Here is a 23,636-nt window from a genome sequence, read left to right on the forward strand (position 1 = left end):
ATCCGATCTCTATGATATCCCTTGTAAACTATTTCGACCAACAACGTAACTCGAGTCGAAATTTCAACTTATTCCTCGTATCTTTAAGTATTCTGTGAATTTCATTTGTATGTTATTTATAATGTATAATTTATGTGAAATTAAATGTGACCTCTGAAAAATGATAAAGACAGAATACATAATCATACTAATAATACTATAAATAGCATACTAATCATTTCGTCTGTAGAACGCGTTTGAATTTGTCGACGCGAACCCTTTTAGTATTATCATTAAAAATTTAAATTATAAAAAATAAAAATTATTATTAAAAATTTGGTTAGTTCGATCATAAAAAGTTTGACGGCAATTCAGAAGGTTGCACATAAAAAGTCTCAAAGTTCCAAGACGAAATTCTACGCCACATTTACGTGGCTTGTAAAGGAATTTCACTTTGAACGCCGGCCTCATAGAAAGAGTGAGGGAGGGTCAAGTGTGACGTTTTTTCCGAAACTAAGAACTGTCAACCATCAATTCTGATCCAGCGTGGCCAACATTTAGAAACTAAAAAGCAACTGAAAGAAGAACGATTGCTAAGTCGCTGCTACAGCTATCTGATGACCTTACGAACTTTTGTGAGCGCCTAATATATCTTACAGTGCTATTTAAATATTAATATTACAAGTATTAATATTCTATGAGAGGATAAAAACCTAGATAGCAAAATGTATTCAGTCTAACGGTCGCAACGTGAGGCACAAGGATACGTACACAAATGCATGCTCAGATGTCGCTTATGTCCTGATGTTAGGAAAATATTGAATTGTATTCATCATAATCATTTATCATTATGAATTGTATTCATCATAATCACGTCATGAATTTACATGTATCATTTGTGTACATCTCGTGCTCGTGCGACGTTAATCACGTAACAATCTTTAAAAAAAGTTGCTAAGTTGAGGTCACAATATGACATCACATTGTGATAAAACATGATCATTACGCATTTCTATCTGGTTCACCATGTACCAAAGAATGTTTCGGATAAAACATAGCGATGAGTCACAGTCTTCCACGTATGACGAAGACACTTTAAATAATATTTCTACACTATGATTTTAATATTTAGGGATATCATATCATCAAGTGACAGTTGAAAAATATTTATAAATTATTGTCGCCAAAGTGTTTATAAAATCAATATTTCAAAAGATCAATTTAATGTTTCTCGCTTACTGAGTTGTCACATTGTTGGGCTGAGCGTACATACATTGTTTAATTCGTCTTCCAAGTGCTTATATTATCTCATTGATATTCGTCTCCATATTCCGAATTTTCATCAATAAAAGTACCTCTTGGAAGCCAGCTGATTGGCCGAGAAGCCACATTTAAGGCACTCATCGATAAATTCGCGAATTCGGAACACGAACCGTAGCGTAAAAACGGCTTCGAAATTGGCGCGCTTCGCGACCCACTTCGGCGGGGCACAGAGGGTGCTGGGCTCTCGGCGGTTCTGGTGGCGGGCTCTGGCGGCGCGACACACGCGTGAACAAGAGTGGCCTCGGCAGGACGAGCGTTCCCACTGACTCGGCCGCAGCGTCCGTCTCCGCTGGGAAAAAGGCGCATCGCGCGTGATATTCACGAGAACGGTATCGTCGCGATTGGCGTATCCTCGGCCGGGTAGTTCGCCGTCCACCGGTCCGTTCGGCCGCCGCCGCGGGCAGATGCCCCTCCGCGACGTGCTCTCCCATTGGTCGCCGCGCTCTCGTGCAACCGGATCGACGTTTACCGCAAGATCCGGCGGCCTCCCCCCCACCACCACCGTCGTCCGCGACGTCGACGAGGTTCTCGTGCGCGGTTCACCGAATTTCACCACGACCGGTCGACCGCCCCCCCGTGGGGGGCAAACCTCTCTCGCGATATCATCATCATCGTCAACCATCCCTGCCGCCGTTCTCGCCTCCCAGCAGCGCCGTCAACAACAACGGCGAAAGCGCGACAAACGCGCGAGCGCAGCGCCGCCGCCATCAGCGCGACCGCCATCGTAACGAGGTGCACATCGCCGTTCACCGCGACTAGGCAGGAAGAGAGATGCCCGTAGGTACGAGATCGATCAGACCGAGTAGTTCCCGCACGACGAGTATGGAGGTACCGTCGACGAGGCTGTAACAACGCGAGCGATCCCAGCACGCACCGCCGCCGCGCGAGCATCGCCACGACGGGCCGTCATCGTCGTCTCCACGCTCTCACGCTCGGGTCAGCTGCTGCTGTTGCTTCGCTGCTGTTGCTGCTGATATCTCCGCCGTTCCTCGGTGTGTGCGCGTATGTGTGTGTGGGTGCGTGCGTGCGTGCGTGCATAGTCGCCTCGCCGTCGTCGTCGCCGCCGCCGCCACCACCACCACCACCGTCCCCGCAACCGTGATATTTGTATCGTGAGGCGCCGAGCGGCCAGTACAATGGAGCTACGCGTTGGTAACAAGTACCGGCTCGGACGGAAAATCGGGAGCGGCTCCTTCGGCGACATTTACCTAGGTAACCATCCCCCGCGAGAGTATCTCGGCGGTAGCGCCTGCCACTCGCCACAATGCCGTTCTCTCCCTTTCCTCCCCTCCCTCCTCCTCCCCCGCCTCTCCCCCGACACCCCTCCCTTCTCTCTCTCTCTCTCTCTCTCTCCGTTCCTCGCAGCGAATTTCGCGTATTCCGCGCACGAGAGCCGCGGAAACGCGCGCGCGTCAATTCCTACGTGCGCACGTTTCATTCCCGCGCCTTCCTCTCTTTCCGCGTCGTTCTCTTGCTCTTCCACTCGCCCTTCTTCTTTGTCTTTCACCTTCAACTTTGTATCTCGTGTATGTGTGTATGTGTGTATGTGTGCTGCACATGTATATTGCGTGCGTATATGTGAGCGAGTGTGTGTGTGTGTAAATAGGTTTCTTAGACCTTTCTTTATTCGCAGGCACCAATATATCCACGGGTGAGGAGGTCGCTATCAAGTTAGAATGCATAAAAACACGGCATCCGCAGCTGCACATAGAGTCCAAATTTTACAAGATAATGCAAGGAGGCGGTGAGTAGATCAATATTTGTTGGCCTATCAGCCGAGTGTTCTTTTTGTTCTACCAAGAGAACTATCGGGGATGTGTGTGTATATGTTCCTGCGTTTGTCAGCCAGCTGATTCAATATCCGGATTTTTTTTTTCGGTGAGACAAAATACGACCGTGAATTTCTAATATCTGTCTACCGCGATATCTTGTGATTCTTGTAGCGATGAGACTTGACAGTTTAACGGGACATTCAGTTGTGACGGAAATTTCATTGACTACAACTGCGCCAAGATATTGTGAAAGAGATAATAAAGGAATTTATTACTTTGAGTTCGTTGTTGGTGCGGATGTGAAGTGTATGAATTATGATTGAATTTTTCAAACAGTACCTCCACCATTTGTTTCATCACTTTTACCAGCAGAGCAGTTTCGTAATCTCTTTAGAGTGCGATATCCGGATATTGTTACTTCGTAATCAGTTGTGTAGTCTTTGAATAGTACATTGATATTTATTATATAATGTACAGCAGTTCTTTAAACGGTATACACGTCTCCAATAGGTATTATCTCTTTTCTTCTATCTATTTGTACATCATTAGTTTAGTAACAATATAATTTTTGATATTCTAGTTGGAATACCAACTATAAAGTGGTGTGGATCGGAAGGTGACTATAATGTGATGGTGATGGAATTACTCGGCCCATCACTGGAGGACTTATTTAATTTTTGTTCGAGACGTTTCTCCCTGAAAACGGTCCTGCTCCTTGCCGATCAGTTGGTAAATAAACATTTCTTTACTACAAGAGCACGCTTCGTTTATTCAAATGATGCATGCATGAATACAAATGATAAATCAGTTGCAGATTCATCGATTAAAGTGAACAATTTTAGCGCCATAATAACATGTAGATAATGTATATCGCCGATTTTTATTTATTTTAGATATTTTATATCTTCAAATCACCGGTATTTCCTACGTAATTAATTTTGAACGCATTCTGATTTCTGTTGAGAAAATTTGCATCTTGGGTGGAATAACTGTTTATTGCATTGCACAATGCAAGACAGGATTCTATTTATGTTGTATCCAACTGCACCACACACACACACACACACACTCTCTCTCTCTCTCTCTCTCTCTCTCTCTCTCTCTCTCTCTCTCTCGTTGTGTGCGTTTTGAGATAAAAGGCTTGACAGATAACTTTCAACTTATTATTCCCATATGCAGTCGCTTCATTGTGTTTGTGCAGAGCGTTTGCCGAGGCACATAAATGCCTTGATGTGTGTTCAAAGTTCATACTGCGATTATATTCATTTATTACTTAATTTTTTTTTTGCGAAGAAGCATGTCAATATGCTTTACATTCTTACTTACAGTTCATACATTCGTATTCTCAACATCTGCTCGTTGAACAATCATCTTAATTAGTATCAAACGCGCATATAATTATTGAATCGTACTTCTAAGCAATATTACTTTTGCTTATTAAACACTAAAGCATAAAAACAAATTAAGATGTAAAGACTAATTGAGATAGAAATGGATATTCAGTTTTTCTTTTTTTAAGCTTGGTGCAGGGGTACACTTGTTGATTTGGCAGAAATGATCGCGTTGAAAAGAAAACACGGATGTGTATCGAGATGTTGGCGCGAGTAGTGTACAGTAATATAAGGACGCGAAGCGTCGAATAAGCAGTTTATTTATCTTTTGTGCGCACGATCTCAGAGGTTCGAAGCATGCGTACATTTACATGACACGCATTACAGTGGTACAGTTATAATACAGGAGTGTGTTAATTTCTCTCTGTTCTGCAGATAAGTAGAACAGATTACATTCATAGCCGCAACTTTATTCATCGTGATATTAAACCGGACAACTTTCTGATGGGTCTGGGGAAGAAGGGGAACCTAGTCTATATCATAGACTTCGGATTGGCTAAAAAGTATCGCGACGGCCGCACACACAAACACATACCGTATCGAGAAAACAAGAACCTGACGGGAACGGCTAGGTCAGTTGCGAGCATCGATATTCCCATGTATTAGTATCGTTAAGCTCGCCACTTATCACAGTGCGTGTTCTCCCACTAATTTGCTCCGTCGTTACGGCGATACAGATACGCGAGTATAAATACGCACTTGGGGATCGAGCAGTCACGACGGGACGATCTTGAGTCTCTGGGCTATGTGCTTATGTACTTCAATAGGGGTAGTCTGCCCTGGCAGGGATTGAAAGCGGCGACGAAGAGGCAAAAGTACGAGCGCATCTCCGAGAAGAAAATGTCCACTCCGATAGAAGAACTTTGCAAAGGTTACCCCTGTAAGTCTCCTCAGCAACGTGTATCTCGTGCGCCGAGACGCGCACGAAGGCACAGTCGCGAAGTCGATCCTGTCACGCTGACATACACCGCAGCTTAACATGATAAAAAAAGTGTGAACTCATTTTATTAATTATTGTAGTAGAGTTTGCGTCGTATCTAAGGTATTGTCGAGACTTGCGTTTCGAGGAAAGGCCGGATTACTCGCACCTCCGACAGCTCTTCCGGACGCTGTTCCACGGCCAGGGCTTCACCTACGACTACGTCTTCGACTGGAACATGCTGAAGTTCGGTAACGCGAGACAACCGACGTTACCCTCCGCGCAGCAGGCGCCGATGCACTCGCAGCCGTCCAACGCGGCGCTGCCTTCCGGGACCAACAACGATCAGGAACATCGATCAAGGTCGGTTTGCTTTTCCTCGTCGGTGTGTTTGCTTTCGCGAGAAAAATAAGAAGGAAGGAACAAACTCTCAGCGATTAAACCTAAGGCGGCCTGTTAGCGATTGCATCTTCACACCATACCGTCTTTTCACGTCTTATAAATAGCACGGTTGTTTCATTGCTCGCGAGCGCGCTCTATTTTCGGCGGCTGGGCCGATGAATCGGGAAACCGCTTTGAGGAATCAACGGCACGCCTGAACGCGTCTCTTTCTTCATCCCGCCGGTTAACTTATTCGTTTAACAATTGATATTACAAGAAGAGCCGCGATGCGTCTCGTTGTGATTACACGCAGCGCGCGCTTCTAACCAACGGAATCTACGTTTCCCTCTGCAAATGTCTGCTTCCAGGCCCTACACGCGACAGTGTTTGCCGAACGCGTCGGTAGCGACGGTGGGGCCGACGCTCGGGCCGAACGCGAGTCTGCGAGCGATCCGGCAGAAGCGCGAAATGGAGACTCGCGGCGAGCAGGACAATCAGGACAAGAGTGATCTCCAAGGTAAAATACAATTCTACCAACAATTCTGCGCGAGCCAACAGAAACCTGTTGCCGAGCGAAAAGCGAAACTCGCGGCCGGACAGGCCGGTAATCCGCGCGGCCCCGCGTGTCAGTTCAGTACATTCAAGTCGTCGCCGGGTAGGCCGGCGCCGGACGCCACGGGTTCCCTAGATCTCGCCGGGCTTAGCTTAGGTCATCGCGAGTTAGGGCCGAAACGCGCCGAGCTGAATCCCGCGACGTCGCGCGACCATTATTACCAGCCGATCGGCAGGGCGCGCGAGAGGAGCCCGAACGCGGCGTCCCGTCAGCTCGACAAGCAGAGTTATTTTTTTCATGGGCATAAAACTGAGAAAGACGTAGATCGCGAGGTCGTGATGTTCGAGGATCTCGGCGGGGCCGATCGTGGGCTCGAGAGCCGGCGAGCCGGAGGGCCGAAGGACGCGGAGGAGGCGGCCGCTGCCTCCGGCGGATCGATGAACTGCTTCGGTGGGCCGGACCAGCGGGGCTACAGCGACTACGCCGAGAGGAAGCTGAGGTATCCGGCCGCGGGCTCGGGCGTGCGACGGCTCACCATGGCGTACGAGACGCGCCGCGACTCCGGGAACGTGGAGTTCCTCGAGAAGGAGGGCGAGATCTTCAAGAAGAGCAGCAGCGAGCTGCTGCAGGAGGCCACCGCCGGCAAGCGGCGGAACTTCTCGTTCCGCAACAAGGAGAAGACGCACCGTAGCCTGGAGTCGCTGGAGAGGAGCGTCGACGCGCCGGCGATGGACTGCAAGAGCCTGGACCTACTGCCGGAGGAACGGCCGAGGACGTTCTTCCACATCAAGCAGAGGAGCCTCGACTCGACGCAGAAGCCGAAGAAGCCGGCCGAGCCGGGCAAGACGCGCAAGCGGCCCAGCTTCTTCCAGAGAGTCGGTAGAAGCCTGCATTTTTTACCCAGGGAGCGCGAGAAGTGCCAGGATCTCCTGAAGCCGGAGGAGCCGCGAGTCGTCGACAGCCAGTACCTGCTGCCGATCGACCAGAAGTGCGAGTACTTCCTGCAGAGGCACCAGAAGGGCGTCGTCGATTTTTTTGAGAGGGCGCCAACCTCGCCGGCCAGTCGTGCTCCCGCTCGGTCCAATCTCGGTAAACCCTCCGATCAATCTCGCGATCACGTCGACAGCCCGTGCCGGCCCACGGAGCAGCACCTGAAGCATCTTCAGGAAGAGAGTACGTTTCGTGTGACGAGAGACTCGGACGATCTCTTGAAGAACAGCTTCGACTTCACGGACAAGGATGCGGTGGCGGGGCGGACTCGTTCTTCGAGCGCCGAGTCGGTGCGATCCGCCGACGAGCAACCCGCCTGCAACAACGAAGTGCAATCGAGGCTCCTGGAGCCGGTGGCGAGCGTCGCCACGCAGGAGACCGTGAGCGGCAACAAGGACAGCCTCGAGATCGGCTACTCCATCAGCCAGCTCGGCAGACTGTACTTACAGAATCTGCAGCGCGTCGGCCGCACGGACGGCGGCCTGCGGTCGTTGGAGGCCGGCGACGTGGACGCGAAGCGCTACATCGAATGGATCACCAGAGACGATCTGGACGCTCTCAGCCACGGCACGAATTCCAGCGACTCCCTGGCGCACGGCAAGCCCCAGGGTAACTTAGACATTCTCAAGGGTATCCTACTCGACATCTTCGTCTGCATTTGCTTCTAAACGGAGCTGGGGATTTCCGATACGATAAGAAAGAAAAAGGCAAATCCTCTTGCATCACGTACTGAGCGATCTCTCTATTATTTATATACACATACACACATACACATGCACACACACACACGCGCGCATATATATATATATATATATATATATATGGGTGTGTATGTATATCCTCTCGTGCGAAAACTACACCAAGTTTCGATGGTCGAGCGGCTCAGAGGGAGAATATTTTTAAACGAAGATAGTAAGAAGATAGAAGAAAAGAAACGCGATTTTTATACTGGGTATTTCGATCGTAATCTGCATCTCGTGCGTATATTTTCGTATGGCGCTATATAATATAACGATATAACGATATAACGTTTGTAACGAATATATTTGTAATCTTTACAATTGTCGAATCACTCGCACGGATATTAACGAAGCATTGAAATCTTGGCTATCTGTCTATGATCGATACGCGAACGGACGAAAAGAATTGCCTTAAAGACGCGAAAAGCGAAACCAATTAGATATTGGATTGTGGACGGCCGACACTGAGATAACTTGAGCCAACACCATTTTTTTTTTCTTTTTTTTTCTCTACGACGCATATACAATGTACGTATATAAACATATATATATTAGACTTGGTAATCTTGTACACGTATACTGCGGCCTCAAGATCGATTGCGCTTCATTCTCGGAGGAGGAGGCGCGTCGCGGGATCTTAAACGTCGAACTCTTGCCGCACGCACAAAGGCGCACGCGTGCACACACACACACACACACACACACGTACATACTCTCGCACACACGCATATACACACGCACGAAACGCGTACAGATACAGAAACACACAGATACAAACTGAGTCGAGGAAGTTGGTTTTGCTTCGCCTCTATTGTTTAGGTTTTAAACTACGGTAGAGATTGATAAGCACTCACATACCAAATTACAGTAATTAAGATATGCTATATTATGCGATCACACGTGTGTACATAAAATACGTTCATTGGACAAATGCAAAATGCAACCGTAATGACGAGCGTAATCGTGATAAAGGAGAAAAAAAAGAGGGAAAGGATGGACGGGAATTCGAAATTCCTCTTAGGATCTTCGGGCTGTATACAACGATGATCTTTATTTTTTTTTTATGTGTCTTTTCTTTTGTAATAATATATTGTATTTTTTTTTATATTTGACTGAATGAATACATTAAAGGAGTTTTTATTAGTCGAGTAATATATCTTTCCGCGTTGTCTCGTTTGGATAATTGGCATTCTCGGTCGCCTTTTATTATTTGAAGAAATTAATTTGATTTTGAGAAAAAGTAAGGGGGGATTACGCACAGAGTGCGGTTTAAACGTAGGAAACGACAACGCGCATGACAACGTGTGGTTTTAACATTTTAAAACGGTTTCTCGTAACTTATTAATTTTTTTCCTGAAATAATCTTTCTAATATATTATTTTTAGACTGACCGAAAGCTGATAGACTGATACTTACCGTAAAAAATATCTCGAAAACTTGATTGCAGTACACCATAGTGGACTGTTTCTCATTCAAATCACCTTGTCGATGTATCGCAGCAGTGGCTTGCCATTTGTTTATTAAATTTCATTTATTTTTTGTTCTACACACTTCTGCCCTTTCATTCGCGAGAATCCCAAATATCATTTTGTTCTAAGATGAGCCTTGTGCGGGAAATTTGCATTTGAAGATTTACGAATGTACACGCATACTTGTATACACGTACACTTATGCGTGTAAATCCCCGATTCTTCAAGTCGGTTTTCCGCGTCATGACACGGTGAGTAACGTTTTAAATAGGATTACTGTCCCGTGAGTAATTATGTATCGTCCGAAAAACAACTCGGCTGGAAACAGTAATTGGCGGGTCGCTGCCATCTCGTGTAAAAGTAGAGAACAGTGAACATCGCGTAAAGTATACTCGCTTTATTTTCCCCGCTGTGTTTGTACGAAATGACGTTACTTCTAATTGCAAGTTTCGCGACATAACGCAGCCACACACACACACACACACACAACACAAACAAACATATACATATACACACGATTGCTCTCGATGTGCAACTCGATGTTGAACATCGACGAGTGACGAAAATTCACCGACACCTGACACAGTTCCTCTCTCGAGTTCTGATTAGCTTACTCGCGCACTCTTCTCTCACGACTCGTTTGACTTATTTGTAAGACAGAACACGGATTTACGATAATGAGCACGTGACATGCGAGGCGACTGCTGAACTCGATTTTTTTTAGCGCTCGTCGCGTTACTTCCTAGCGAAATTAACGGTACACACGGCTGCTTTTTCAGCGATTCCACACGCATCGTATTAGGAATAGTCTCATTATACACGAGCGGTGAAACAATGTTTTCAACGTGTTGATAATCTGAAGACTGTTAATCATCTCCTTCATACTTACTTAATTAGCTTTACGTGTACGCCGCGTGTCTGGGTATGACTTCCAGGGTATGCTCGCGACGCGACGCGAACGAACGACTCTCTCGCTGTAATCCAAAAAGACAAAAAAAAGAAAAGGAGAAAATACGAAAGAGCTTGATCTCTGCGATCCGTCGCTATCATCATTAACTGTTCCACCAATTCGGAGTTATGCGCTGTTAAATATGAATTAAATATGAAATATATCTCTCGCAGTTCGACGGGACGACGCCTACACGAGGGACGGTCGGCGTTACGGACAACCTTAACAGAATTCTCACGTCGCTCTCCGACGCGATAATTTTAATTAGCATTAATGAAGGAAGCTGTGCTCCTTTGTTCATTTATTCACTGACATTTTCGTCATTTTATCAATTGTACCTCACCCCCCCCCCCTCTGCAACGATTGTAAGGCTTCCACCACCGTGCTTATCGCCATTAATTAAGTGTACGTATTTTACATACTCCTCCTCCCCCCCCCTCCTCACGTAACGTTTAATGAACGCACGTTCTGGTGAAATGGAAGAAGTAAACGCCGCGATGTGTACGCGACGGCCTCTCGCGAATTCAAATAGCCCGGTGTCTTTTTGTTCAATCTAATCTGCCGCCATCGCCACGTGGCATTACGAGGGAGCGTCTAGAGACGCGGAAAGGTTACCAAAGCTTAGATAGGGAGGATGAAGTTTTTAGTTTGCTACTTATTCGTAATTTCGCGTATGGGGTAGTTAGTACCTTGTTTCTCATTCAGGCGAAACGATCGAAGATGAGAGAGATTTTTACTGTTCTTGCAACGACACTGCCAGCTTCTTCCTACGCACTAGATCACTCGGCAACGTCTTTTAACCCCCCCCCCCCCCCCNACTCGTCTACGAAGTCTTCTCATATCGTGTATTCTATTTGTAATCAGCCTGTTTTTTATTGATAGTGATGGTGACGATGATGATGATGGTGATGATGATAATGAAAAGAAAGTAGCAAATAAATGTTTTTCCATTCAAGGACTGGTCTCTTTTTATTTATCTCACCACACGACATTGTTGATTATCCTTGTCAAAATTATTTCTCACTTGGCTTGAATGGAAAAACCCATTGCGTGCGGCGAACTAGCGACTAGTCCAGAGACCTCGAGGACTATCTCAAAAAAAAAAAAAACATGTCGATGATAGAGAAAGAGAGCGGGGGACAAAAGCTCCCCGTAAATTCCGCCCATTTCTCTCCGGAGCACCCGTGGCTCTGAATTTTTATTTTTGTCTCGTTCTTTTTCGGATTTTTTTGTGCCGCATCATCTGTCCTCACACACGGAAGGAAGCGTACCACATTTCATTGTTTCGATTCATTTATTTATTTATTTTTTTCTAAACATTAACATATTCGCATTCATTTGGTTGCTCTTTTTGTTTCTTTTCATTACGTTTATATTAATTTTTCCATTTCAATTGCCAAGAGTGAAAGATGATTATCCGTCGTTCCCGCGTCGCCCGGTTGATGTCGTAAGAGCCATTCCTCCTTTCATTGAAATGACATTCTTGAACTTTGACTGATCGTTAAGGCATCAATCTGACGAGTATATCCTATATACGACTCGATCCTTGAGAGAGACACACTGCCTCATTTATTAATATTGCAATTCCAAGAGACTGCAAAATATAATGTATTTCTTCTCTAACAGGATAACGTGATAAAAAAAAAGAAAAAAGAAAAGCGAGACTTCCCGAGAATGTCGGTTTGCTACTTAGTTATCACACTTAGTTATAACAAATCAAAATAAATTAAGATAAATAGCTATCTTAATCTTAACAAGTCATTATGCGAAATACGCGCTTCAAATGTCAACGCGTGGTAACAATGACTAAAGTCGATATTTTGCACATTATAATTTTTCTTTTTCAATTGTTCCGTATCGAGCTGAAAGTGCTCTTGTCTCTTTGCTTACGCGAGACGGTATATTTCAATTCCCTATATCCAAGTTTTTCCCCTGAGCCATGTCATTATCATTATTATTATGATGACGGAATTGATATCATTATCATAGAGGAAAATACGCGGCGCGCACAAAAAAGTCCCGTTCGTATATTTAAGGAGAGAAAAATCCACATTGACGAACAAGACGAGCGAGCATTAGACACGCCAGTCGGATAATTTCGTGAAGCAGCTCGAGTACTTCCTTCGGGCTCTAACTGCGCAACCCGTCCCGTCGTTATTACGCTTTTTGGGCATAAAATTACGTCGAAAGTAGCCTTAGAGAACGTGTCGCAGGTCGACGCATGGTGGGTATAAAATACAATACATACTGTGATCATTGAAAACGTGTGCTTTGCGATGCAACGAGTGCTCTTCTTCTCTGTCTACGACTGTTTTTTTTTCCTGTCTCTTGTTTTCCTCGGCGAGCTACTTGCACGATTGAATGTACTGACCGAAATGTTGCCGGCGAGTTTAAGAGAGACGTTTTTGATTTTTTTTTTCTTTTATTTCCTCCTTTCGTTTTTTTCTCCCTTTGAAGAACTGGTTTTTTAGACGAATATTATGCTATCCCCACCCCTCATGACTGCTTTTGGATTTGTGTACGAACCTTTGAACCTGCTGTATATCGAAAGAAATAGTAAGGGAGAGCGAAAGCAAGAGAGAGAGAGAGAGAGAGAGAGAGAGAGAGAGGCGGTAAAATTCTTTTTTATACATACATATACACACACGTACACGTACATACATAATTGACAAAAAAGCGGACCCTAGTGTGCAAAGTGGGCAGGATGGGCGACGAGTTGACGACGCACGGCGCAGGCAGGAATGTTGGCGATTTCTTTTGCAGTTCTTTTTCATGCATTATGTTTTTTCTGGTGCTCTCTTTCAGCCTCGGGTGCGGGCGGCCAAGAGCGAAGGGTCAGCATGCGGTTGCACCGTAGGGACGCGCTTCTCGCTGCTGCGGGAGAAATGCAGCCCAAGTCCAAGTGAGTTGCTACACGATATAGAACGACCAAGTCCGCTAAACGACTGGGGTATAACTTGCTCTACTGAGTTCCGCGCGGATGCTTGTGAGGAATACCGTAAGCTCACAAGAAACAATGCTCCGATGTTAGTCAGTTTCCATTGAAGCCGTTAGCGCCACTTCGGTCGTTTTAATGCAACGTGGATAAGGGGGTTCCCGGCGCGCCGGGAAGAATCGCCTGTAACTTCCTTTTCCTCGGTCTCTCTTCTTCGTTCATTCGTTCACACGTGCGTGGAGTGACGTTGAAATAGATCGCCGGACTTTGCAGTTTTCCTTTGAGAACGAGATTTGGATCCCCACTTGTCGAATCACAAGCACAAGTAAGTGATGGAGTTTTCAAACGATTCTTTCCCCAATGTGACAGTTGAATTAGTTATGAAGATATTCAATACCGAGAATTCGAAGAGAGATTGAAAGGAGAAAAAAGAAAACCAGTCTAAATCGAGGTCGAGATTTCGCAAGGTTTTGGCGATTTATTTTAGAATCACCTCTCGCACACCGAGCTCATCCCGTTGATGAAAGTTCAGAGCTTGTTACGTTAGAGGATGCATGAACGTTGCACACGTTTTTGGGGGAAGATTGCATTCTAAGCCTGTTTATTTCCAATCTTTGTTTATATTTGTGCCGGGCTCAGTGGCTATGTGTAACACCAAGTATGAGAATCCGCAACATAATAATATATATATATATATATATATATATATATATATCGCGATATAAACTCTCGAATTTCACCGGTCCTATTTTCACAGCTCTCAAAGTCAAGTTTCACGATTCCGTCGATGCGCGATGACCCGGTTTTCAAATAGCAATTTGTGCGTGTGTGTGTGTGTTATGCTTTGTGTAACGCTGAGTCGTGTCTCGTACACCGGTTAGCTGCATATCTTCGTTTCGGTAGGGTGGTGTCGCGATACCGTGGCATGGTGCTCTGATCGATTATGTTAATTCGAGAGAGAAATGGAGATCGGGAGAAAGGGTGGAACGTGTTTCCCTTCGTTTGGAAAGAATTCTCGACACGACACGGTGACAACGAAGCGCTCTCTGTGCGTGCGCACAGAGATGAGAACAAAAAATTAATCTTATATCAAGAATATAAAAATCTTAGGGGATTCTTAGTCTTGATGTGATTGAATTTGTGTTGATGCAAGTATCATTTGCACTCAGTTCAAGACTGAAAATCTTCTAAGAATATTATAATATTCGTTTACGGGATAATTTTGTTTACGGGAGAAAGCACACATATACATTTAGTATATATTAATTTTGTAAAACTAATTGCAGATGAACAGACACGAAATTAAATTCAATATATAATAAGATATATGAGATATAGAGAACTTAAAATAAATAAATAAATCATTAATACTTTAAGAGATAAAAAAGAAAAAAACAAATATAAGGCATTTATAGGATGATACGCAATAAAAAAAATGTCTATTCTTGCTTATATATATAAGAATATTTATCGTTGATTTAAGACCACTTTTTTGTGTGTGGTTTTTGTGAAAAATATCGAACAAAAGGTAATATTCAGTAAAATACCTTGAAATCTGATGAGACATTCTCTCCAGATGAAAATCGGGAATTATTATTGCTTGCCCTCGTGAATGCACTTTTGTATAATTATTCTCTTATTTTTAACGGATTAGAATATGATTAACAAACTGATCATAAAATGCAACTCAAAGTATAATTTTCTTAGCTCCTACCTAGATTGACGAATCTTATTTACAGTTGCTAATGGCTTTATGACGGTTCAATCAGCTGTACGTTTTTAGACTACCGAGCGATCTCATGTGAATATGTAATTTTTCCAAGACTTCCTGTTTGTAATGAGTCACATTCTGTAGTTTGTTCGTAATCGTCAAATTTAAGTCTGACTATTCTTCACCACTGTTGGGATGCCCGAGCATTGAGAATGTACGTCGAAAATGAATATAAAATCTAGTGACTTCGAAAGTTCGAAGAGAATTGCAGCAGTAGTTGAAAGCGAGTGAATTTCTGAAGTGACATTCAGCTCAATCTTCGTTCGGGTTATCTAATTTACGTGTGCCTTTCTATGAATTTTCAATATGTAACGTTGAATAACAAAATATTTGCAATATTGAATAATTTCATGGCGTGGCATACGAATTGAACGGGGAATTATTTTAGCGTGCTTCGCAACTGGGATATTTTCTAGGACACGTTGTACGTTTCTTCACGAAGTGAAGACTTTCACATTTGCCTTTCAAGACTCGTAATGCTAAGCCATGGCAATAAGAGCGTAACGAGTCAGAGAATAGCCGGACGACCCGGCTGGCTATTGCACAACTCTGCTTGGTAACTGGTTAATCCACTTTTGAATATCTCGAAGCATAGACTTGGATTTATAGAGCTCGGTGTGCAACACCATCGTGCCATCGTATTCCGGTAAATCGGCTCCACTTGATCAAATATCAGGCGTAATCAAATTCGTGTATCTTTTTTTCGCATTTTGTAATTATTAAATCCGTTACGAGACACGGTTTTTCTAACATTTCACTTGAATAAAAAAGATCTCTGCGGGATTTGTCGTCACATTTTCACCGGGAAAATTACACCGGGGAAAATGATATAGTTTTTTTCTTACATCGGTTTTTAAAATAATGGTTTTATTTTTATGGCAACGTCCACACACACACACACACACACACACACACACACACACACACACACACACACACACTGTTACAATTTTAACTAGTTCTTGTTGAGTGCGCTCTCCCGTGACAGGCATTCCTTCGGGTAACTATGCACGCGATTATGCACGTTTCTGAAGCTCCAGATTTTGCAAACATATAATCCACGACAAAGATTCTCTTGATCCCTGAGAGTATAGAAACACAAAAGCAAACTCTTACTCGGTAATCGAAATTCGCCAAAATTCCGCTTTATGTTCTTTCGTTGACTGTTTTCAGGTAACCGAAAGCTATCGCACTAATTCTAAATGACAAATGTAGGCAAAGAGGGGGCGAAATTCTCTCCTGTGCCACGGTGTAGAGGACGCTGATCATGAAAACGCTCTGATCACGGGAGAAACATTCATCGTGCGAGCCTTCTCTCTGAGTCTTATCTCTCCTCACGAGCTTGTCGATATCGTCGATCTCGTGTTCCCGTTATCGCCGCACGCATGGGACTTACTATGCAGTATTACTTCAGATTACTTGAAAAAAAAAAACCGAAGAAAAAACGAATCCTTGACACGCTCAATCCGTCGAGCGAATGTTGGAAAAAAGAATTTCGATTGAGACACTGGTCGTTAATATTAACGAGAAAACGCCGGATATTCCGCTGATACTCGGTGAAAAAATTTTGCGTAAATAACGATCCGCAGAAATCTTTGTGTCACCTCAACAAGGTGAATACGTTGAAAAGTAATATGTTGACAAGGCGAGTATGTTAGTTCAACATATATCCACGTACTTTTCAACATATTCTTACATTAAAACAACAAACATTTCCGTGAGCCGCTGTTTTTTATCCAAAACTTTTTACCGTGCGGCTCAAACATTCGTGGGTCCATTGTAAAGGCATTGAAAGATCATTCGCGAACATTTGTACATTTCCATCCGGAAAATTACACTCGGGTCGATCACGCTCGATCTCGCGCCGCGTCGGAATCTTCGCCGCGATGATTCTGCCGGGGGCGGAAGCAAAGCTGGGGAGGCGGCGGATGTGACGAATGAGAGAAGGAGCGCCGTAAGAAAAAAAAATAAAAAAGAAGTGAGAAAGAGGAAGAGAGAAAGAAAAAGGAAGAGAGGAAAAGAACTACTTAGCTCGTTTATGACGATGAAAAGACGGTGGCGCGCTAATGTCGCTGTTTTGTGTGTCTTTTGTTTTGGAAGCGCCAATGCGACGGCAATCGCTCCACCCACCCTGATGGTCAGGCGGGCAAGCGTGCAACACAACAAGTGAATCAGCAGCAGCAATAGCGGAATCACCAACGTCATCACCATCATCATAATCATCATCATCAGCAGCAGCAGCAGCAACAGCAGCGACAACAAGACCGGCCGTCAGGGCCGACGACCGGCGACGATTACCGCGAGCGACGCGGTATGTTCCCGCCTGCTGACGGCCGCTGATGAAGGCGCGCGTGGTATCGCGCGATCGGCCGGTGCACGGTGACGCGTTATCAGCTCTCATGACCCCGGCGGCGGGGTCGTCGCGCCAAGTGGTGGGACACCGAGACGAGTGAGCGACGTTGCTCCCCACCGAGCGTGCTGGTGCCCCCCCTTCCCCCCGTCGTTGCGCGAAGTTCCCCCTCGCGGAAGCAACTAGACTCGAGGCACGACTGCTACGATTCGTGAACTACCAAGTGGACATCATCTGGTGACGAGGAAGAGAGAGAGAGAGAGGGAGAGAAAGGAAGGAGGGAACGCGTCGTCTGTTAAAGGTGCGTGCGTGCGTGCATGCGTTCGCGCGCCACTCCCAAGAAGCAGGATGCGTCGCGGCTTCGTCGCGCGGTTCGCAAGATTCTCAGGGAGATCACAGCCGAGCCGAGTGAGCGAGGTGTCCGCGTGACTCAATGGAGATGTCTCCCTCGCGACCGCCGGAGCGAGCGACAGTCCGAGAGAGGAAGCGGAGAGAGCGCTCTCTCGCGGCATCGACGAGGACGAGTAGACGTTCGAGCGGTTTGAACTCTGTCGTGTCTCTCCCGCGCGTGTGTAGGACGATGATACCGCGATCATGCGGCTTTCGGGGCGAATCGCAAGTGTACAGTACGCGGCTTCGATGATGGATTCTCGCAGTGTCGTAACATATATATATATACATATATATATATAAAATTCAGGATATATATATATATATATGTATATTCTGAATATGTATATATCTTGAATATATATATATATATATACACGAGTACTAACATGAGTACTTTCGATTTTCATTGTTCGCGGAGAGCTGTGTCGAACTGGCCGGCTTTGCTTCCTCCTGAATTCGAGTCGCATAGATTTCATTCGTAACTCGCATAGGAACGACGAGGTGCTGCGAAACGAGCGGTGTACTCGTCGTCGAGACTTCGGTGGCGTTGCAATTTGTTCCCGAGAGAGCAGCTCCTGTCAGATAATAGTGATCAAGATCAAAGTTGAACGCGTGTTTTGAATTTGTGAACGAGAGAGAGGGAGAGAGAGGGGTTGTGATGGTTCGTTAAAGATTATAATATTCCGTAGATGTAATAATTCTCGGAAGGATCTTCGACGAGACGTGGTGTTTTGTCTGTACAACTTCGGAAGAATTTCTCAGTTCTCTTCGTGATGTCGCATGAGTTGTGTGATTCGTGACTTGTTTCTGATCGCCTCTGTCAAGGTAGCAGTGATTTGTTGCGCGTATTGTCGCGCGATCTTTGCACAGAGAGAGAGAGAGAGAGAGAGCCACGAGGGCGAACGTACGTTAAGTCGGCGCGACCGAGAGCCCTCTACCCCGTTCTATCCGATGACTTCCGGCTGGACGCGTATTTGTATAAATGTAGAAATATCTCATCGTGTAAGACTCGCGAAATGTGTACATAGACGACGGGAGGACGCAGTCGGTAGTAGTCGAGCAGTAAGCGAAGCGCGGATTTTTGCACAAAAGAAACAAAAAAAAAGGGAGAAAGAGAGAGAGGTAGAAGAAGATGATGACACACGACATTACATACTTTCAGGCGATCTGTAACGAGGTAGCTCCGTGTTGTTAGCGTCGAGAGAGAGGATGATTCAAGTGCAATCGCAGGCGAAAGGCGGTCGACGGCCGTGACGGAAATTTCACTGGGAAGCGCGTGACCGACGGCAACGGGAGAGACGTAACGCGATCCTGTCGTGCCGTGGCTCCCGTCGATGAGCTCGCTCCAGCCGAACCGACGGTAATCCGAGATCGCCCGACCGAGAGTACTCATCCGTTCGAGAGGATGATACGATAAGTGTAGTAAACCTTTCATCTGGATCTGGAGTAGGTGTAGCGAGCCTTTAGTCTTTTGCTCTGAGCATTAAATCGTAACGTGATTTCTGGACGAATGGCCCGCATTCTGGACTTTTATCGGTAAAAGTATCTCAAGTCAATCTTTCGGCCAATCAGGTGGTTTCTAAGCCACTTTTAGAGGGGCTTTTATCAATAAAAAAAGAATTCGGAGTACGGACCAGAGCGTTTCCCGCGCTGCCAAGAGTCATAAAAATGTCCTTAAATTTTAAAGACTGTTTATAATAACTGCGAAGCACGCGATAAGACGGGGAAGACGTAAGCTAATTGATCAATTGGATTTTTAAGGACCGTCTACAATAGTCGTGAAGTATGCGATAAGAGCGCAAACGGTGAACAAATTGACTAACCACGATCATTCTTTTAACAAACTACTGTGGCTCGTTGATTTGCTTTTACGTTTTTATTTTGCGACTATTGTAGACGGTCCTTTAAGTCTATTCTATTACAGCTATAAGAATATGCAGTAAGATGTAAACAGTAAGCTAATTGACCGATTGAATTCTCTCGGTTCAAGAATAATCGACTGTGGTTGGTCAATTAGCTTACTGTTTACGTCTTGCTGCATACTTTACGGTTATTGTAGGCGGTCCTTTAGGAATAGCGACGTCTGGTAGCGCTGAAAGTGCTTTCTTCTTACTAGAAATCACGTTACGATTCAATACTTCGAACAAAAAACTGAGAGCTTATTGCATCTGTAGATCCGGGCCTTTCGTTCCAAGCACTAAATCGTAACATAATTTCCAGCGAAAAGCGTTTCCAGCGCTATCAAACGCTGCAAGATACGAGCAATACTATCGCAAATTCTGGCAACGCGAGAAACGCATTCTGTCTTAAGAAGTTACGTTACATTTCATTGCTCAAGGCTGAAAGCTCACTACACGTATCGCAGACATGGACTAATTCGCGCGGATGATCCCGAGACGCTTTTTTCACCGCGCCGATGAAAAACCGAGGAGGCTCACTGAATCGATCGCTCGACGACCGGATCCATGGTACCACGATCATCAGCCAGAGATGGCTCGTGATGATCATTTTTTTCTTTTCGCTAAAGCTCTAGTTAAACGATCATACAGAACGTAGTACAACGGGCGCGCGAGGAAGCGGGGGAGTATGTCTAGTTTTAGGGACAAAATTCGTTCGGTTGTGCTAGATGGTAAGCAGAGAGGAACGCGATTGCGAGTTTCCGCGAGGCGCCGAAAGCCTTCATCAGCATCGATCGGGTGTACTGTACAGCAGGTGGGTGGTGGTAGTGGTAGTGTTGGTAGTGGTGATGGTGGTGGGTGGTGGTGGTGGCGGTGGTGGAGGTGGAGGTGGTGGTGGTGGTGGTGATAGTGATGGTGGTAGTGGTCGCGCGCGTTTTTACATACGCGCGATACGTACATATCGTACCATAATCGCGCGTTGCGGCACGAATGTCGTCTGTTAAAGAAAGAAAGCGCGGAAGCCGCAGCGACCACAATTCTACATCGTCTTCACCGGAACAGATGTGACCTCTCCTCGGCCCCCCCCCCTGCCGCCCCTCCCTCGTGGCAAACCTCGCGCTCCCTTCCCTTTTATACGGTAACAATATTGACCGCGAGAAAGAGAGAAGAGAAAGAGAGCAATTTAACGCGCGCTCGATCCTGTTCATCGACCATTGCTTCCCCCTATTCCTCATATCTCTTCTTCTTTCTTCAGCCTGGATTTATAACAAGTGTAGGCAAGCCGTGAGAAATTGACCGATCACAGGTCGAGTGCGAGAAGAATGATCGATTGTGGTGTCGGTCAATTTCTTACAGCTTAAAGCTCATTGAACGCTTGTTGCACACGGAGAAATTTTATCGTGGTTAAAAGTTACCGCAAAATCTCGTCATAACATTGGATCATACCGGAATGATCACGTCTGTTGTAATCCTCAGTAATGTCTATAATGAAGTGCATCATTAAAGATTACTGATCTAAATGGTTACATCGTTAACCCCTTGTCCGCAATTTTGCCTTAAGACATAAATAAATTGGCCACGGTCGTTTATCAGAAGAAGAATCATCGATCGTGGTTGGTCAATTTGCTTATTGCTTGGGTCTTCAAGCAAGTGGACAAGAAGTATAGAACGCACATTATAACTTCAATTATAATTCCGGTATGTTGCGACGTTACAAAATTTTGTGGTAATTTTCACTACAATATTTTGCGAATCCGAACTATCCTGTCGAGAAATTAGAACCTTCGAACGAAGATGCTCACTCTCGCACGAGTATCCTCAAGCGCAAGCGTAGGAAAGCAATTGTCGACGAGCACGATTTCAAGCCGAAGCGTGCGTGATGTGTGCGTGCGTGCGTGTGTGTGAGTGCGCGCTTATTACGCGCGGATTTTTCGCGCGAGGAGCGGGAGGAGCGACAGAGGAGGGAGTCGTGTGAGCGAGTTGCGTGCGTATGAGTGCCTGCCTGCTCGTGTCAAGCGAACACTAAGAAAAGACGCGTTCACCAACGAGGTCTGTCCCTTATAGCTGCGCTGCTGCAACTGATGCAATAAGTCGAAGTGAGACAAGTATATGTTTTCTCACTTCAACTCGTTGCTTAATCAGTGTAGCTGCAAAGAATAGATCGTATCAGAATAGCAAGTATCGGCCGCATTTCTGTCCCTCTCTTTAGCGTCGAACGGAACCGATTTTCTCGAAGCCTTCCGTCTGCCGCGCAAAATTCGACTTTTTACCTTCCCGCGCGACTCCAACTGTGGAACGCGAATCCGAGAAACTCTCTCGAATCTCAGAACTTCGTTTGATTTCTTTCAGCCGCTCCTCCTCGCGACCGATTGCACCAACGGCGCGCGAACAACCGTCCCTTCTTTCTTCTCCGATCGCGCTCGGGAGAGGCGCTCTCACCGACGCGTCTTCCTCGTGTTCATCGGTCTGTTCTTCTCTCCAGCCACACCGCCGAGCTAAGTGCGATAAGTTGGAGCGAGACCAAAGAATATACTCATCTCTCTCATTCTGACTCATTGCACCGGCATTCAGCGGTACGGCTGAAAAGAGAACGGATCGCACATAAGTGGGTGCTTCTTTGTATTCTCTCAATCGTCTTTGTATATATTCTTTTGTATATATTTTCGATTACCTCCCTCGTTTCTCACGGTCGCTGTTGGTTCGGGAAAAAGGGAGACTCGAAGAATGAGAGACTCACGCCGAGATTTGATAAGAGGAATCACTTCAAAGCGCTCCGTTTCTTTCTTACCTTTTTTTACGTGCGATTCGTCGGATACGCGCTCTGGAGAGCCGTGCGAGAGCACACGTTGTCGAGAAGCACCGATGTAACATAAGTCTGATAAGTCTGATTAAGCGGGCGTTATCGTTTCTTCCCACGCACGTCGAGGAGGCACCTTCTCTCTGTCGAATATCATTATTTCTACCTTTCGATACATCATCGCCGTATTATCTGTCGCATAATTCGCACGTGATAATAACGACAGCTCCGTGAACCGGTCGACCGAGGTTGTTGGTGCAACCGATCACCGAAGATTCGGTTTTTATGTCGGTCTTCGTTCACGATCCGCGGATTCTCCGTGCCAGGCGTTTTCGTATTACCGCAACTGTCCGTGTAATTTATTTATTCCCGATCGGACGCACGAGATTTTTTGGTCAAGGGCCACGCGAATCTTGGATCGCGGCAGCGGAGAGCGGGGAAATCGAACACGAACGATTTCCGCAAGTCGGACGGACGAGTGTTTCTTAGCTTAATCGCTTCGATCGCATCAAGCACGCTGATAAATTGCGGTGCAAACTCGCTCGTCAATTCGATACATCGCGCGACAGAATTTCTAACGCTACATCGTCGCCACGGTTTCGAGCTGTCCACTCCAAAATTAAGCGTTTTACGTTTCTGTAAATATTAATTAATATCGCGACGTGTCAGACCGACAATGGAGTTTCAATTGGTGTCTCAACGAATCCAAAACAACGATCACATTGCAAGCAGCGAGGAGATCGTTCCACGCGATTTTCTCCGTTCCTAACGCCGCGATTCGAGATGATAGATATGCGACTTTGCCATCGCGTATTCGATACTTCGGCCAAAAAAATGGCAGAAGCCGGCTGAAGCTTACCAGTCCCGATACACTGAGAAAAGAATTCGGTAATAATTACCAAACATTTAGTGAAGTAGTTTCAACTAAATGAATTTGGTTACAGTGGCCGAATCATTTAATTGAAACTATTTCACCAAACGCTTGGCAATTGTTGCCAAACTCTTTTCTTCAGTGTCGCCGTCGGA

At 45.6% G+C, this 23,636-nt stretch overlaps 1 protein-coding gene across 10 annotated transcripts in view; it reads left to right on the plus strand.

Annotated features, from left to right (window-relative positions):
- Nucleotides 1-1,170: 1,170 nt before the first annotated feature.
- The window catches only part of LOC106750909 (casein kinase I isoform alpha-like), a 41,834-nt gene continuing 19,368 nt past the window's right edge, over nucleotides 1,171-23,636 (plus strand). For 2 of the 10 annotated variants that reach the window (XM_014631546.1, XM_014631540.1), the window contains exons 1-8: nucleotides 1,188-2,514; nucleotides 2,936-3,046; nucleotides 3,655-3,803; nucleotides 4,841-5,037; nucleotides 5,143-5,345; nucleotides 5,486-5,747; nucleotides 6,134-6,282; nucleotides 13,272-13,368. In XM_014631546.1, the coding sequence (XP_014487032.1) occupies nucleotides 2,439-2,514; nucleotides 2,936-3,046; nucleotides 3,655-3,803; nucleotides 4,841-5,037; nucleotides 5,143-5,345; nucleotides 5,486-5,747; nucleotides 6,134-6,282; nucleotides 13,272-13,368 (1,244 nt within the window). In that variant the 5' untranslated portion in view covers nucleotides 1,188-2,438. Of the gene's footprint in view, nucleotides 2,515-2,935; nucleotides 3,047-3,654; nucleotides 3,804-4,840; nucleotides 5,038-5,142; nucleotides 5,346-5,485; nucleotides 5,748-6,133; nucleotides 11,269-13,271; nucleotides 13,373-14,304; nucleotides 14,680-16,345; nucleotides 17,208-17,268; nucleotides 20,654-23,636 lie in introns of those variants that run through there. The other 8 variants (XM_014631541.1, XM_014631544.1, XM_014631548.1 and 5 more) reach the window with 8 other exon arrangements.

Source organism: Dinoponera quadriceps, unplaced genomic scaffold (assembly GCF_001313825.1).
Source record: "Dinoponera quadriceps isolate SergipeBrazil2010 unplaced genomic scaffold, ASM131382v1 scaffold4681, whole genome shotgun sequence".
Classification (NCBI taxonomy): Eukaryota; Metazoa; Arthropoda; class Insecta; order Hymenoptera; family Formicidae; genus Dinoponera; species Dinoponera quadriceps.